This window comes from Triturus cristatus, chromosome 8 (genome assembly GCF_964204655.1).
Source record: "Triturus cristatus chromosome 8, aTriCri1.1, whole genome shotgun sequence".
Taxonomy (NCBI): domain Eukaryota; kingdom Metazoa; phylum Chordata; class Amphibia; order Caudata; family Salamandridae; genus Triturus; species Triturus cristatus.
In genome coordinates this window covers 1426179728-1426196536 of record NC_140591.1, presented here as the reverse complement: position 1 = coordinate 1426196536, position 16809 = coordinate 1426179728, and the positions used below count along the sequence as shown (strand labels likewise).

The 16809-nt window shown below is 50.2% G+C and overlaps 1 protein-coding gene across 3 annotated transcripts in view; it reads left to right on the top strand.

The window, feature by feature from the left end:
- Positions 1–15904, top strand: part of LOC146805871 (large ribosomal subunit protein mL52-like) — a 99976-nt gene extending 84072 nt beyond the window's left edge. For all 3 annotated transcript variants that reach the window (XR_014967930.1, XM_085623210.1, XM_085623211.1), the window contains one exon: positions 15733–15904. Coding sequence is in view for 2 of the 3 variants with exons in the window: in XM_085623210.1 (XP_085479336.1) it covers positions 15733–15882 (150 nt within the window). In the remaining variant the exon portion in view is untranslated. The remainder of the gene's footprint in view (positions 1–15732) is intronic.
- The last annotated feature ends 905 nt before the right edge of the window (positions 15905–16809 follow it).

The window sequence follows — 16809 nt, the reverse complement described above, 5'->3', positions numbered from 1 at the left end:
ATATCCATTCTTTATTTTTGTTACAGAGTTTTATATAGCACGAAGTTAGACAGAAGGTATGTAAATGTGCAGATATTTATATAGCGCAAATCACCAACCGGTCTCTAAGCGCTTGCTTAGGGACCCCGTCCTGGTATTCCCCTGTGAGATAACCCGGGTATCCACAAGGTGAAAGCCAGGCATCCCGCTGCGAGGGGCCATTGTGGAGATTAAGCAAGCTATTGCCCAGAGTTGCAGAGTGTGAACCCATTAATCGAGTTTGCACTGGAGCGAGAATTATCAAGTCCATGGACAATTTATGGACTCAAGACCCAGCCGAGCCGGGAATTGAACCCTGGTCCCAGGCTGCCCTCTGCTTCCAGGTCTGCCTACTCTAACCAGTGAGCCACACCTCTCCACAAGGTATCAGGTATCAGAGCGCTTTACATAGCACCAGTTGCGTTACACGAGGACGCATTTTTTTGTTAGGCACGGGGAGATTAAGTGATTTGCCCAGAATCACAGGATGTTCAGCGTCGTTGCTGAGACTCAAACCCAGTTCCCCAGATTCGAGGTCGACCGCCCTAGCCGTTAGGCCAACTCCTCCCACTGTGCCTGCTGGTTACTGTATGGAAAGCAATTTCTCAAAATTTTTATCTGCTTAAGGCCCATATCACAGAGTTGCAGAATCGGCAGAAAATGGGTTGATTCAACCACACTCTTACCCGCTGCTTGCGAATAATAGTTGTCACTCTTGTTATCTCAGATCCTCTGCACTCCTTCAGTCAGTCTCTATTTGACAGGCAGCAACTGAAAGTGCTGTTATTGTGCCTACTGGTCGGCACACTGCCAAGGTTTGCTCGCTTTCCCTTCTATGGGCTGTCTCCCTTATCTGAAAGAAACACGTTAGTTAGATTCCTCACCTTAGAATATCCCCAGGCGTCAGGCTGGATTCGGAAAGATTTTTCGTCAGCAATACCCTTGCGCGTCGCTAGGCGTCGTCTGCGGCTCCGCGTCTGTCGTCGGCGTCGTGATCGCCGGGATGACGTCGTCGGAGTACTTAGACGCCGCCCTCGCGCGCTGACGTCAGTTCTTCTTTTTTCCGCGCCAGTAAGCGCCGATCCGGGAAGAGCATACCCTTTTAGTCATTTTTTGACTAAACGTTTTTGAACTCTTTTGGTTCCATTCTTCGTCGACCTCGACTCTGGTGCCGATAGGGATGCCTGGCTTCAAAGCTAGTGACACTTGTAACTGGCTGATGTCGGTCACAGATCACCACCGCCGGTGCCTCTATTGCCTTTGGGCCGACTACGATGCTGAGTCGTCCCTCGACTGCTGGGCCTTGACGTCGAAGGCTAGGCGGGAGCGGTCCCGCAAGCTGCTCGAGTTCCGGCAGTCGGCTCCGGTCCCTCGACCTCCTCCTCGACAGGGACCTTGAGCGGCGCCGCAGCCATCACCGCTCGTCGGGGTCAAAGTCTTCGCGATCTGGTAAGTCGAAGCATAGCAAGAAGTCGAAGAGGCGACATCGCTCTTCGGACTCCCCTCACCAGTCGCACGACTCGGCTGAGGGTTCGGGTGGCACCACCCGCGTGGCTCCGTCGGAGCCGCAGGAGTCCCGTCCGACTCCATACCCTCAGGTCCCTGGGTCTGACGCGACTCCGGCGGAGGTCAGGGACTTCTTTGCGGCCATGAGGAACCTGGCTCCACCGTCGACGTCTGCCGGCGCACCTTCAGGCCCTGCAGGCTCGACTGGGAGGCCTAGCGAGCCAGTGGCTCCGGCGCCGTCGTCTACTCCGGTCCCGACGACGCAGGTCCCCGGGGGATCCAGGCCTGGATTCCAGTCGGCGCCGGTCGACCTCACGACCCCTCCGCCGGTGCCGACTCCTCTGGTGCCGCCCCTGGCACCGCCTTCGGACGACGCCGTTCCCCAATTTAGTCCCGGCCCGGCGTCGGAGCGGCGCCGCATCCGACGCCGATGGATGACAGATTCATCTTCCGCCCGGCTCCGATCCTTCCACCTGTATACCAGGAATCGGATGACGGTGACGACTGGGAGGGGTCTGAGGCAGTTATCTCAGGACTGGGCAGACGAACTGGGGGATGCCAGTGGTCTTGACACCTCCCCTGACACTGGCTTCATCTCTCCTCCGACCGTGGCTTCGGAGGAAGGTGCTACATTTTCTGTCGTGCTGCGCAAGGCGGCCGAAGCCCTTGGGCTAGAGTTGCCTGCGGTGGCCGTGAGGACTAATCTCCTCACTGAAGTGCTTCAACCATCAGCAAGCTCCTCGGAGCCTCTGCTGCAGTTCAATGAAGCACTGAGTGACGTTCTGAAGGGCACCTGGTCCAAGCCCTCCACAGTTCCTCCTGTGGACAGGAACGTGGCCCAGTGCCACCGCCCTGCACCAGGCGACCCCAGTTTTCTGTCCATGCACCCCACGCCCGAGAGCCTGGTTATCCAGGCTTCTACCTCCCAGACCTCCTTCCCGTCCGCTCCCCCAGATCGGGAATCCAAAAGGTTGGAACAGGTTGGGAAGAAACTGTTCTCCTCCCTTAGTTTGGGGTTGCAGTCTATCAACACCGCGTGCCTTTTGGACCGTTACTCCCACTCCCTGTGGGATACGGTGGAGGACGTGCTGCCCCAGTGTCCGGAGGAGGCCCGGACACGGCTCGCCCAGGCTCTTGCCGAGGGGCAGGATGCGGCACGGCATGCTATCCGATGTGAACTGGACACAACGGACTTTCTAGGCAGGGCAATGGCGACCACGATGGCGACTCGTCGCCATGCCTGGCTGAGGTCCACGAGTTTCTCCGGGGATGTCCAGGGCACCCTCATGGACATGCCCTTCGATGGCAGTCGCCTTTTTGGCGACAAAGCGGATAGTGCGCTGGAGCGCTTTAAGGACTCCAGGGCTACGGCCAAGTCCTTGGGCCTCTTGGCCCGCACCCGCAAACTTACGCTTTTCGTCCTTTTTGTGGACAGAGAAGGGGCGCCCCCTCACGTCCGTCTAACCACAGGCCGCAGAACCAACTTCAACGCGGTCGTGGACGTGGATTCCGCTGAGGTGGAGCAGGGGGACAACGAGCCGGTCCGTCCACATCTACCCCAGCAGCATCCCCCTCAAAGCCCTCCTAGTCCGAGCTTTCAGGCCCATTCCACACCAGTGGGAGGCAGAGTTCGCCATCACCTGCTCCACGGGCGTACCAGCACATCGGACAGGTGGGTGCTGCAAATCGTCCAAAGGGGCTACTCCCTCCCCTTCGAGGCGACCCCTCCAGCCATGCCACCGGATTTCTGGGGATCACTCGCAACTTCTGCAGGAGGAAGTTACGGCCCTCTTGGCCAAGGGGTCCATTGAGCGCGTTCCTGGTCCAGAAGTAGGTCGTGGTTGTTATTCCCACTACTTTCTGGTTCCCAAGAAGGGCAAAGGGCGCCTACGCCCTATCTTGGACCTCAGGAGCGTTAACGCCTTCCTCCGGAAGGAGAAGTTCAAGATGCTCACCTTAGCTCAGGTTCTGGCTGCCCTAGACCCTGGAGACTAGATGGTAGCTTTGGATTTGCAGGAAGCTTATTTCCACATCCCCGTCCTGCCGGCCCACCGGCGTTACCTGCGGTTCACGGTGGGCCAAGAGCATTTTCAGTTTACCGTGCTCCCCTTCGGCCTCACCAGTGCCCCTCGGGTGTTCACGAAAGTGATGGCGGTGGTCGCAGCGCAGATTAGGGGTTCCAGTCTTCCCCCTATCTCGCCGACTGGTTGTTGAAGGCGGGCTCGCCCCAGGCAGTTGTCTCCCACCTCCAGACTACGGCCGACCTCTTGCATTTGCTGGGGTTATTCATCAATGTGCCGAAGTCGCATCTGAGTCCCTCCCAGAAGCTCCTCTTCATCGGAGCGGTTCTGGACTCGGCGCAGTTCCGGGCCTATCCTCCGGAACAGCGGGTCCGGGATATTCAGGCTCTGATTCCCATCTTCCGGCCTCTATCCCGGGTTTCGGTCTGGTTGGTGCTGCGGCTTCTGGGTCTGATGGCCTCCTGCATCCTGTTGGTGCATCACGCCAGATGGCGGATGCGGGCTCTGCAGTGGGACCTGAAGTTTCAGTGGGCCCAGCATCGGGGCAACCTGTCCGACCATGTCTTGATCTCGGAGGGCACTGCAAGCAGTTGCAGTGGTGGCTCATAGACCGCGATTGGGTCAGTGGCAGATCCCGCTCCCTACCGCAACCGGAGCACCTAGTAGTGACGGATGCGTCCCTCCTGGGATGGGGGGGGGGGCACATGAGAGAGGCGGAGATCAGAGGCCTCTGGTCTACGGCAGAGTCCCGGCTCCATATCAACCTTCTGGAGCTGAGGGCAATCCGACTTGCACTGAAGGCATTCCTCCCCTCTGTTCGGGGAAGTGTAGTGTTCACGGACAACACCACCGCCATGTGGTACTGCAACAAACAGGGCCTCTGGACATGGCTGGAACATCAGGGCATCACCCTGGTGGTTGAACATCTGGTGGGCTCTCTGAACGCCAGAGCAGACGAACTCAGCCACCGGTGCATGATGGATCACGAATGACGTCTGAACTCGGCCTCTTTCGGCAGTGGGGAGAGCTTTGGTTAGATCTATTCGCCACCGAAGAGAAAGCGCAATGTCAGCAGTTCTGCGCGTTGGAGTTTCCAAGGCGGCACTCGCTTGGAGACGCTTTTCGTCACGAGTGGAGTTGCGGTCTGTTGTACGCCTTTCCGCCTATACCACTTCTGCCCAGAGTGCTGAAGAAGATCAGGCGCGACCGGGCCCAAGTCATCCTGGTGGCTCCGGATTGGGCACGAAGATACTGGTATCCCGAGCTACTCAGTCTGTCGATCGATCCCCCGATACGACTGCCTCTTCACGAGGACCTACTGTCGCAGCAGCAGGGGACGGTCCTCCACCCGAACCTGTTCAGCTTCCACCTCCATGCGTGGAGATTGAGCGGCGGCAGTTGATGCCATTTGACTTGCCTCCTGAAGTCTGTAATGTTATTCTGGCAGCCAGGCGTTCTGCCACAAAATCGGTATACGCCTGTAGGTGGAACAGATTTGTGGCATGGTGCACAGCAAAGGCTCTGGATCCCCTTTCCGCCCCTCTTTCTGAGGTTCTCCTCTTTCTTCTTTCTATGGCCCAGCAGGGCTCTGCTCTGGGCACCCTTAAAGGATATCTTTCAGCTATTTCTGCTTTCTTACGGCTTCCTGATCAGCCTTCTCTCTTCAAATCCCCTGTTTCTCGATTCTTTAAGGGCATTATTCACATGTTTCCTCCTGTCCCTTTTGTAATGCCTCAGTGGGATTTGAATCTGGTATTGACGTTTCTAATGTGCGCTCCCTTTGAGCCACTTCATAATTGTCCCCTTCGTCTGTTGACGCTTAAAACTGCTTTCCTGGTTGCCATCACCTCTGCTAGGAGGGTGAGTGAGCTCCAGGCTCTCTCTTCTAAACCTCCTTTCCTTTCTGTCCATCCGGACAAAGTTGTTCTCAGGACTCGTCCTACCTTTCTCCCTAAGGTGGTGACTGCCTTTCACATCAGATAGTCTGTTACGCTGCCCACCTTCTTTCCGCCTCCTCATCCCTCGAAAGAGGAAGAAAGGCTCCACCGTCTGGACCCAAAACGAGCACTGTCCTTCTATCTGGACCGCACCAAACAGTTCCGGGTGGACGACCAACTCTTTGTTGGCTACGTGGGCGCTAAGAAGGGACGGGCGGTGCACAAGCGAACCATCTCTCAGTGGGTCGTTTTGTGCATCAAGGCCTGTTACTCCTTAGCTAAAAAGGAACCTCCTGTAGGGCTGAGGGCCCATTCCACTCGGGCTACAGCGGCGACCACTGCCCTGGGCCGGGGAGTCCCCTTGCAGGACATTTGTCAGGCAGCAACATGGGCTTCGCTGCACACGTTTGCCAAACACTATTGCCTGGAGAGACGGCTTCTTTGGCCGTTCTGTTCTCCAGGACTTTCTGGTGTGATCTTGGTTCGCAGGCCCACCACCGGGGTTGGTATTGCTGGGGTATCTATTCTAAGGTGAGGAATCTAACTAACGTGTTTCTTTCATGTGAACAAGTTACTTACCTTCGGTAACAATATATCTGTAAGAAACATTAGTTAGTTAGATTCCTCAACGACCCACCCATCCTCCACGTTCTGCGAACCGATATCTAGGGTTGAGGTCATCCCTTTCAGGGCCCTAGAATTTTTTGGCACCAGTGTCGGTCTCTTGCATGGCTCTGCGTTCCAGGCGTGGAAAGCTATGCACAAGAACTGACGTCAGCGCGCGAGGGCGGCGTCTAAGTACTCTAACGTCATCCCGGCGATCACGTCGACGGACGCGGAGCCGCAGACGACGCCAAGCGACGCGCAAGGGTATTGCTGACGAAAAATCTTTCCGGATCCAGCCTGACGCCTGGGGATATTCTAAGGTGAGGAATCTAACTAACTAATGTTTCTTACAGATATATCGTTACCGAAGGTAAGTAACTTGTTCTTTAGGTCTCGCCTACGTAGCGCGCATGCGTTGCATAGGAGGACCTTTAGCCATCGCTCTGCTCTTTTTAGAAGCACACACTCGTGCTTGTGGCATCCAGCTTGCGGGAGCGCGCAGGGGCGCGCCACAAGCACGAGTGCAGTGCTTCCAAAAAGAGCAGACTGCACATGCACCACTCCCGGGCTCGCGCACGCACGCACCACTCCCGGGCTTGTTTTACTGTTTGTCCTCTTTGATTGCACCGCTAATACTCACTGCCTAGCCACTGTCTGCCGTTCTTAATGCAGTTACAACGCTCATTGTGTAACAGAGAAACAGGTTACTATTTAGGGTCAACCTTTATGAAAATGTTTTGGATCTCAGCCGGTTTATTCGTGTATTTATTATTCTTTGAGGATCTCCTATGTGAAAAAGTTACTTGAATTCAGCCTATGTCCTTTGGAATAGGTTGCCCTTCGGGGATTTCGGGGACCACGTGGTTTTCAGTCCAAACCTAACATCAGAGGAGTTATTCCCCTTTGAGGCCCACACAAACTCACTGCACGCAGCAGTTCCACAGTGTTACTCCCTGGAAACATTACTCCTTTAGAACTGCTTTGTACTTGGGGAAAGTTGTTGTTCTCCACAAGCACCTGGGATCTCACCCTTTGGGTACACCCAGCTGTCCCAACACATTGTAGGTCACAGCCTGTCTCCTGTGAATAGATTATTTAATCAAGACCACTTGCATTCAGTGAATGTAGTTGATCTTTGTTCAGGGTGTTTCCTGTGCTCCACAGGAGCCACAATACCCAAATTTGTGGTGGGGCTCCAGTTCATATGAGCAGTTCCATGTGAAGACGAAATGATAAGCGTGCCCCGCCCAGTGTCTTTACACGCAAACATGATGGTGCATGGAAAAGCCTGTGCGATGAAAGAACTCGCCCCAAATCAAGATCCATAACTAAACAATGTATTTATTAATTTTGTGTTGTGCCATACAACCAGTGCTCCAGAACTCCATAAACAGGGACCAAGTCCTAAAAATAGATGAGGGAAAAATTAGCATTGGCAATGTGCATCACTGCCACTTCATCTTAAGGAGCACAGTCACAACCTTATTGCGCCCTCTATTACAGTAATCGATGGGATAAAATCTTAGCAATGTGTATCATATCTGCATTAAATATACGTTTACTGTGCCTACTTTCATTTATAAATCATGTACAAGAGTATTGTGATCATGTTTTGTTTTATTGATGCCCTAAAGAGGCTTCTGATTTGACCACTAGAAAAAATAAACTATCGCTTCTGTGCCTGACAGTGTTCACCCTCTGCCTCCCACGAGCATGCCCTTCCCTTTCTCTTCTCTGCTGGCTCACCCCCCTCAGCCCACATTCTGACTCCCATCCCCACACCCGCTTGAGGGCGTATCTCACACCTCTCCTCCTGTCCTTTCTGTGACTGTCATGACCCACCTCCCTGTCTGTTCCTCCCTCCCCTGCCTGCCATGCTTTCTCTCACTCTAGCTTTGCATGGCTCCCTCCCTGCTTGTGCCTCTTCCTTCATGCCTAGCGCCTAGTAAAGCACTTGAGAAAAAGTGTTATAGACCTTGTGTCTAACACTTAAGAAAAGCCGCTTGCTGAGGTATTCATCCGGTGAATGGAAATATTTAACTTACAACTAATAACCAGCATTGGCATAGCCAATAGGTATCGCCTTTGGGACCTTGTAAGTGTTTACCCATGCAACTGTTGATGTTGCACCAAGGATATTGTGCTGCATAACTAAATAATTATAAGGTCCCAAAGGTGAGACCTATTGGCTATGCCAATCCATGTTCTAATCTTTACAGTTTTCCATAAATTTACAAGCGGCTTAGCCAGTTAGTTAATTTTGCTCTCTCGGCTCTGCCTTACATATTTGTTTTGTGGTCCTCCTTTCAAAAATCAAGTTCCTGGTTCTTCTTTGTGTTTCTGTGCTTCAGAAACAGCAAAATAGCCAGAATATGATCCTGCTACCCTCCGTAAGTGAACCTCATAGTGAATGAATGAAATTACATTTATATAGCGCATGGCTACCAGGGAGCATCCCAGCGCTGGAACTGTTATTGGACCAGACGAGTACTTAGGGAAATAGCCAGGTTTTTAACTGTTTCCAGACCGCAAGATGATTTGATTCCCTACGCAGATGCAAAGGTAGGGAGTTCCAGAGTCTGGTGGCATTATACGAAAAAAAGCCGCCACCACTTCTGGCCTTCTTAATCCTAGGGACCACCACCAGATGGAGATCATCTGAGCAGAGCTGTCTATACGCCCTATAAGGGCAAATCATGTCCTTTTTGATCGGTGGACAGCTCCCTCCCAGAGACTTATGAGTGACACAAAGGGCCTTAACCCCTTCTGTGCCACGCCCTTTCCCCCTCCTGTGCCGGGCGTTTTATTAGTAGGTGGGGTTCATGACGAGATAGTCTCGTCATGGGCACAGCGCGACCGTGCTCCATGACGAGACTATCTCGTCATGGGCACTGAAGAGGTTAAAGTTGATTCTCTCCTGCACTGGGAGCCAATGGAGAATGCAGCGCAGGCCTTGCAGAGCAACAATTTGAAATTCCCATAAGCAGCCTTGCCGCACAGTTTTGTATAATCTGCAGTTTCGCAACTACTGAGATCGGGGCACCTAAATATAGGGTGTTGCCAAAATCTATTCTAGATAGAATGAGTGTCTGAATCAGCAGGTTTTTTGGCTTGAAAGGGAAGGAAGGGGAGCACTTTGCGGAGCATTCTGAGCAGGCCAAAGCAGGAAGCTACAGCTTTCCTGGCATGAGCTTTAAGGCTGAGGTCCTGATCTAGCCAAACACCCAGACTTTTTAACTCGGTTTTAGGGGCCGGCACCGGGCCCATACAGGCTGTCCACATTGTGCTTGCTTTGAAACTTAGAGGGTTGCCAAAAACCATGAGCTCGGTCTTTTCGCCGTTTAATTTTAGATGTGACAGACTCATCCACTTGGCAACTTCCTCGAGACAGGAGTGGAGGTCATTGGACGAATGGTCAGCGTGGTTTAAGGCTACGACCAGTTGGGTGTCATCAGCGTATGTTACTATATGGATCCCGAAGGGGGATACAATATCCGCCAACTGAGCCATATAGACATTAAAAAGAGTGGGGCTCAACAATGATCCCTGAAGGACACCACACTTTAGAGGGATAGGTTTTGAAGTGGCTTTGCCTTTGAATACCTGGAAGAATCTTTCTTCTAAAAAAGATTGCAGCCATAATAAGGCTTAGCCGGTCCCCCCTACACTCCTAAGACGGTGGACCAGAATTCGATGGTTCACCGTATCGAAGGCTGCGCTCAAGTTAAGGAGAATTATGGCTGATGAGCCTCCTGAGTCAAGAATCTTTCTGGATTCTTCAACCACTGCTAGCAAGGCAGTTTCGGTGCCTTGGCGTGAGCGAAAGCCCGTTTGGGAGGGGTGGAGAAGATCATGAGATTCAAGGAACGAGGAGAGCGAGAGGTTAACATATTTTTCCGCAATCTTACTAATTCCAGGAAGGAGCGAAATGGGGCGATAGTTGCCCAGATCGACAGAGCACATTTTTTGCAATGTGAAAGGTTTCTCTTGGAGAATTGGCGGTTAACGAGATCTGTTCCTCATAATAGGAGGCCTGGGCTCTTTTTATTTCAGCCTTGTACGTTCTAATTACCGCCCTATACTCCAATTTCTTATTGGGGGAAAAATATTTCCTCCAAACCCTTTCCATCTTTTTGCATTGCTGTTTTGAATTACGTAGTTTGGGAGAGAACCAGGCAGACTTGTTGGGTCCATCTTTCTTATGGATCAATTTTTTGGGAAGCACCAAATTAAGTGATCCCTCAATTCAGTCCCAGAATCTTTCGTTAGCTGGGACTGGATTGGAATCAGGGTTGGGCTTGGTCTTTTTAAGTTCTTGAATCCACCTGTTTAGGGGAAGTTTAGACCAGGGGCGAGTTAGGGTTCGAATAGGCTGAATTAGAGGTGTGGTGGTTAATGGAGATCAGAGGCAGGGGGTCAAAAAATGGAATGGGTTCCTTCCCCTTTAAATCGCCCAAAAAAAAATATGGTCGAGGAGATGCCCTTTGACATGGGTCACATGCAGGACCTTCTGTGACAGCTGATAGGCCGTGAGATCTCGAGCTAATTCTGTTGCGATCAAAGCAGAGGGATCGTCAAAGTGCAAATTAAAGTCTCCTAAGGGAGTAAAATTAGCAGTAATGCTAGCTAGATTGACAACTGTTTATAATACGGATTTACTAAATTGTCCAATCGACCCAGGGGGTGATAGATTAAAATACCTTCGAAGGATAGGGTAGGGGTAAATTCTTTTGAAAAATTAACATTCTCGCAGTCTGATAGCGGGCTGCCAAACAGGCAGCAGATCAGATAATCTTTATAAATGACAGCGATACCACCGCCCTTCCCTGTCGTTCTATCCACCCTCTGAATTAAATATCCCGGGGAAGTGCTAGAACAATATCCGGCTCTGAACAGGAATTGAGCCAGGTTTCTGTAACAAACAGGACTTCTGGGTCTAAGTCTTTTAAAAGAATCGAAATCTCTGCTGTGTGCTTAGGCAGAGATCTGCAGTTTAGCAGGAATAAGTTATATAATTTCCGTGAAGGGGTGGAGAAACCGAGGTTGGAGAAAATTGAAAAACAGCCATCATGAAGCTCATTGAGCGAGATAGAGTGGGCACATTTTGGCCCTAGTACCCTATTTAACTGTTTAAGCTGCGAGCTAGTGTAGTGATAGTGGTCTGGAAAAGAAGGAACAGGGGTTCTGGCCCCTGGGCCCGTTCGGGCGCGGACGGGTGCAGACGGACTTGCCTTTGGCACGCCTACAGCACGCCCGCTGCGCGGAAGCCTCATCTGGTGCCTTCATAGACGTCAACCGTACATCGGGTTCCAGCCACTAGAGGGCTGACCAGACGGTTGCAAAGTGCGAATGCAAGAAAAGAAAAAGGGATGCCCACTACTCCTGAGCTTTGAACACAGCTCCCCCAGTCAGCAAAACAATAACAAGCATTTACAATGCAACGGTCTCGGCATTGTTAAAGTTAGAGCTATTGGCATTGCTCACGACAATGCCGTTTCTTTAAATGTTTTAAAAACAAAAACCTAAACAAAAATGTCATGAGCAATGCCAATAGCTCTAACTTTACCAATGCCGAGACCATTGCATTGTAAATGCTTGTTAGGGTTGGTGGTGTAGAGAGGGGGAGGGGGAAAGGGGCTGGGACATGTTTCTCCGGCTTTGGGAAGCTGCCTGGGTAAATTCCTTGCAGTCTGGCTTTTGAAAGCCAGTTGGGACCTGGGGGCCTCTCTCGCAGGGCAGGAGGAAGGAGAAAGAAGTCTCTCCCCCTCTCTCTCTCTCCTGTGTACATCTGTCCAGGAAGCCAGAGAGAAGGGGGTGGGGGCAGAAACCCAGAGCAGATTGAAAGGGGGCAGCTCCCGATCGGTGCCATTGTGAAAGGAAAAGGAGGGAAGCTGTTTGTGGCTAAGGGGAGGCTGGGCTATACCCCGGCGATAAGGTGGGGGGGGGAGCGGGGGAGGGGTGAGGTAGTGCAGGCACTTTAATCAATGTAAACAGAAGGAACCCCACTTCTGTTACCCACTTTTTCTATCTTGCGTGAACCCTTCTGGACTTGATATTGTTTAAAGCACTTTATTGAAATACATCGTGGGATGTATAGGCTGTTTTTTTTTTGCACTCAAGTTTCATCATGTAACTAACTAATCGCTTAGGTGCCACGCAAATTACAGAAGCAGTTGACAGCACTACTGTTTTCATGTCGAGGAGACTGGTGGTCATTTTAATATTCTATTTTTCGTGGCCACCTTACTGACTTGACTCTATACATTTCATGTCGATTCGCGATCATGAGCAGCATCCGCGAATCTAAGCAATCATGAAACCGCCAAATGTCCTTACATACACAGAAAACGTTCCCCTACCCACCCACACAACCAGGTGGTCTTTAAAAACTAAACACCCCTTGCTTGGCAAGAAAAGCCGCTGAAAACAGACCCTCATTTTGAGCGGCAGGGAGCACAGGTCGCATGCGGGATCGTGAAATGTCGCAGTTATCTGGCCGCGGGACCGGAAACTGCTAGCCGTGACAGGTCGGCGTGGCACTGGGATTTCACGACGCGGTACATTTCGGGCTCCCTCCCACTAATTTTGCTTTTCCATGTTTCAGCAGAGTTTCGAAAGCACTCGCTAGCTCAAGGGTTCGGTTTCTCTGAGGTTCCTATTGTTTTACTTTCGCTTTGCAGGGAGCCCCGCCCCAAGCAGCAAAAAACATCATACATCCAGGGATAGGCGTGGACGACACCCACCCACACGTGCAGGGAGGGGTTTAGCGGGAATTATACTGGAATCTGAACAGATGACTTGTTCATGATAACCACATAAAGGGTTTTCTAATGAACACGCAGCTAATAGGCTGTGTAGGTGAGCTGTATTTCATTAACCCATCATCCTGGGCGAGTTATATTCGGACGGTGCAAGTTAACTCTATGGTTTCCCACAATCACCGGGGTGTACCCAACTAAAAGAGATGGAGCTAATGCCACAGGAGTCAGCGGAGGAGAAGGGTTCAGAAAGGTTGTTTTCAGTAAAATAAAGGGCTTCAGGAATTTAGAGAGCTGGGGATTATAGGGGTGGCCGTAATTGTTATAAGATAACACCACTGCCTTTCTCCGAGGCAGAGCAGAAATGCCTCGGAGAAACGCAGCGTCCTTTTCGGATTCGGGGGCGTGTTTTGTTGTTGTCTCCTCCTTGAGACTTCTCGCAAAAAACACGCCCCCCCGATCCGAAAAGGACGGGGCCTAATCAGAGTGACTGACCTCTTCTCCAGTGGCTGGCCAGCATTTACGAGGCCAGCCAATGGAGAACAGGGGAGAAGAGGGGCTGGTTCAAGCCCCTCTTCTCCAAGTCATTAAATCTCCGACTTCCGGGTCTGCCTTTCGGCAGACCGGTAGTCCTCGACCTAAAAACGTTTTTAAAACTACATAGCAGCAAAACAGGTAAAAACAATCGGGCTTCCGCGAGGGCTCTCAATTACATCCAGTTACAGAGGCTGATCTTTTAATAACTAGCCTTTGATCGCCTGAGCCTTCCAGAATCTGAAGAACAGGGCCTGTCAACAACCAGAAACACTCAAACTACGACCCAGAATAAAAGTGTATGGTAAATTTTCTGCTACTATAGCCGATCGCTCAACGTACCCTGCACGACCATGAGCTGGCCATGATTGCAGCTTACATGAAACAACCATCAAGTGTCTTAGCTGCGTTCCTCTCCACGTTTTCCTTTGTGATTGGAAGCCTCCTCCTTGGTGCGATCTCATTTGCCTTTGTCATTTTCCAACTTATGGCCTCCTGCAACTTACTCTGCTTTCTCGCAAAACTACTTTCCTCCTTAGCAAAAGATTATGTGCATTGCAAGACTTGTGCTCCTTGAAGTTCTATGCTATTTTTCATCACTAAAAGGTGGGCCAAGTCTCTCTTACTTTCTGCATTAAATCCTTTTGGAGCTTCATCTTATTGAAAAGATGCATCTTCTGGTCTTCGTCACTCTGCTTGCCTGGCTGCTAAGGCTCCCAAAAACCTGGACATGAATCAGCCATGAACTTCTACCTATACTAGATGTCAACTTTCAGGGTTGTTCTTCTTCCGTTTATTGGCGCATATAAAGATCCAGAGCCAATGAGCAGCCATATCATCTCTACACTGAAACCCTATAGTTAAGCTCCCCACTGCTGCACATAACTTGCAACAATACACCAATCTCGATTTTGCGTGTCATAAATCCATTTTACATGGGAAGGTACGATCAACCAACCAAAAGCACCAATGGTTCTCTCCACACACACACATCCCTCTCACACTCATTACACTCTCACTGCTTCCTTTAGGAATGTGTTTTGTCATTACTCTTTTGCCTATAGGAATCTATTCCACTCAGTATATGAGGTAGCCAGGGTTTCGGATTAGAATGTTATCTTTATGCTGTTTCAAGTTCTTCTGTTCTCCATTTAACAGTACCCACTTCAGCCCTACAAGCTCCTGGCTATTCCGCAACCAATTCTTGAAGAGACTCTCTGGGCAGGGCGCATTGTATGTGAGATAGTCTTCATGTATGTGCAGTGCACAGTGTTTACAGATTTGCACAGCAATTTCTGATCTCACCACCTGAAAATGGGCAAGAGCCTAGGTGTTCACCAATTGGCAAATGTAATGTTTCCTTTATAAGTAATTCATAGGGTGTTAAGAAATGTTTCTGCGGTATGCAGATTCTAGATCCTCTTATTAGGCATGACTTTCAACAGCACAGCTATCAAACCGACCTATTGATAATTATATACAAAAAGTGGACTTTGGTTGCACCCCTTTCCTCCAACGGCTTTCTTCAACGACTTCCTTTCAGTCTTTGGCTTGAAACATTGTGAATCGCGTTTTGGCTGAGCACAATGGAATATTCATCTCTAACATAATGCTATTGGCTGTGTGGATGTGTCGTTCCACCTCCACTTCAGTGCTTGCATAAAACTGCAAGAGGGTCTCCTTCACAGCTATATCCTCCTCTGTCTGCTCTTGCTGGCTCCCTCCTGTAAGCCTTGCTATAAAGTGCTATGGCTGCATGCATAAGTACATTAAATAGACCCAAACCTATTGGCTTTGCTTGTTTATATAAAGGTGGTACACGGCCTGGAAAGGTCCCAGTGGTATATTCTGTTGTAATCGCTGGTCATGTTTTGTAAGTCCCAAGCGATATACAGCTATAAGGTTTGTTTCATATATGAGGGTTGAACAGACATAGGTGAAACGTCCCAAGTTCTGTGTAAATCCTATTCCTGTTTCCTCTACATAAATGATGCTTGGGCTGTTGAAACTATAGGTGTATTTTCTCAAGATCCTATTTCTGTGTAATGGTTATATTGGACTCGGTGAGGAGAGTTCAGGTTATAGTCTGCATATCTCAGGCCCCCTTTTCTTATATATATATAGACGGTACCGGATTTGATGAAGTGAGTCTAGGGATGTATTCTATGTCGAGCTGAGCCCCCTTCCATATATATAGGATATACAGCACCTGGAATGAGGAGGGGCGTATTTGATACTGATGCTGTGTCTTGTGATGCTGTACAGGGGCTGGTAAAGTGGGGGGCACTTGTTCGTTCTACACTGAACTTGACCAATATATAGGTCACCACTCCTTTCCTTTTTCTTTTCCAGCGCCGTGTGGTGATGTTAAGTGAGGAAGTTGACAGAGGAATTCACACCTGGGAACAGAAGCAGCAACAGCTGTTGGCAAAAGAGGAGGAGAAGCGAAAAAATCTTTTGAAGCCAAAAGGAGCCCTTTTGCGTAATAAAAGACCACAATAAATAAAGTATCTCTTTCACTGGCTGGGGCCTCTGTTTCCTTATTAGTCTGCACTATTATTAAAAGGATGAGCATGCACTCGGGAATTTTAATCCATCTGTTTATGGGAGGGAAGGGTAGCCTGCATTTCAGCAGAGGGGGTTCATTGAGGGGTGAAAGTTCAAGCACACTTTTTTTAGTTTTGGTGAAGTACAACGTCTTTGTGTGTAACGTAGATGATCTATCCTACTTTAGGGCTGAGGCATCCGGGTGGGCTGTTGCTGAATATTAGAAAATGTGATTCTGATGTTGAGTATAAAGTAGGTCTATTCCAGGTGAGGTATTAGGAAGGCCTGTCTTTGTGTTGGATGAGAGTGGGAGAGGTCTGAGTCGTGCTGTCTTATCAGTTGGCTTTTGGTCCGGTTTGCCAGTTCTATAAAACATGAATTGAGTGGGCTATGGCTCTGCCCAGAAGAGTATATTTCCCTCGCACTTCAAGCTATTGACTTGTACCATTCCGCCTTCCAAAAAGTGGTTCCATTGCAATACATGATGAATTACCTTACATCAGATAAGTACACTTAGGGCCTGATTATGAGTCTGGCTGTTCGAGGACCGATAGACTTGCAGTGGCGGTCCAGCTACTGCCGCACCAGCGGTCCAACCGCCCCATTACAACTTGGACGGCCAGACCGCTATGGGTCTGCCGATCCTGCCAGGGAACCGCGTTCTCTGGCAGTAGCGTGGCGGTCTTGAGGATGCAATATGATTGGCGTGACTGCAACGAAACCGCCAATCATATTATGAGTTTTTTCTCCGCCACGGTTTTCATGGCAGTTCAGCCTCCGTGAAAACCATGACAGAGAGGAAACATGCTTCACCCAGCAGTGATGCCATTCGCTGTGGATTAGTAAATGTATAGCTTCTATACAGATCTCAGTAATATCCTT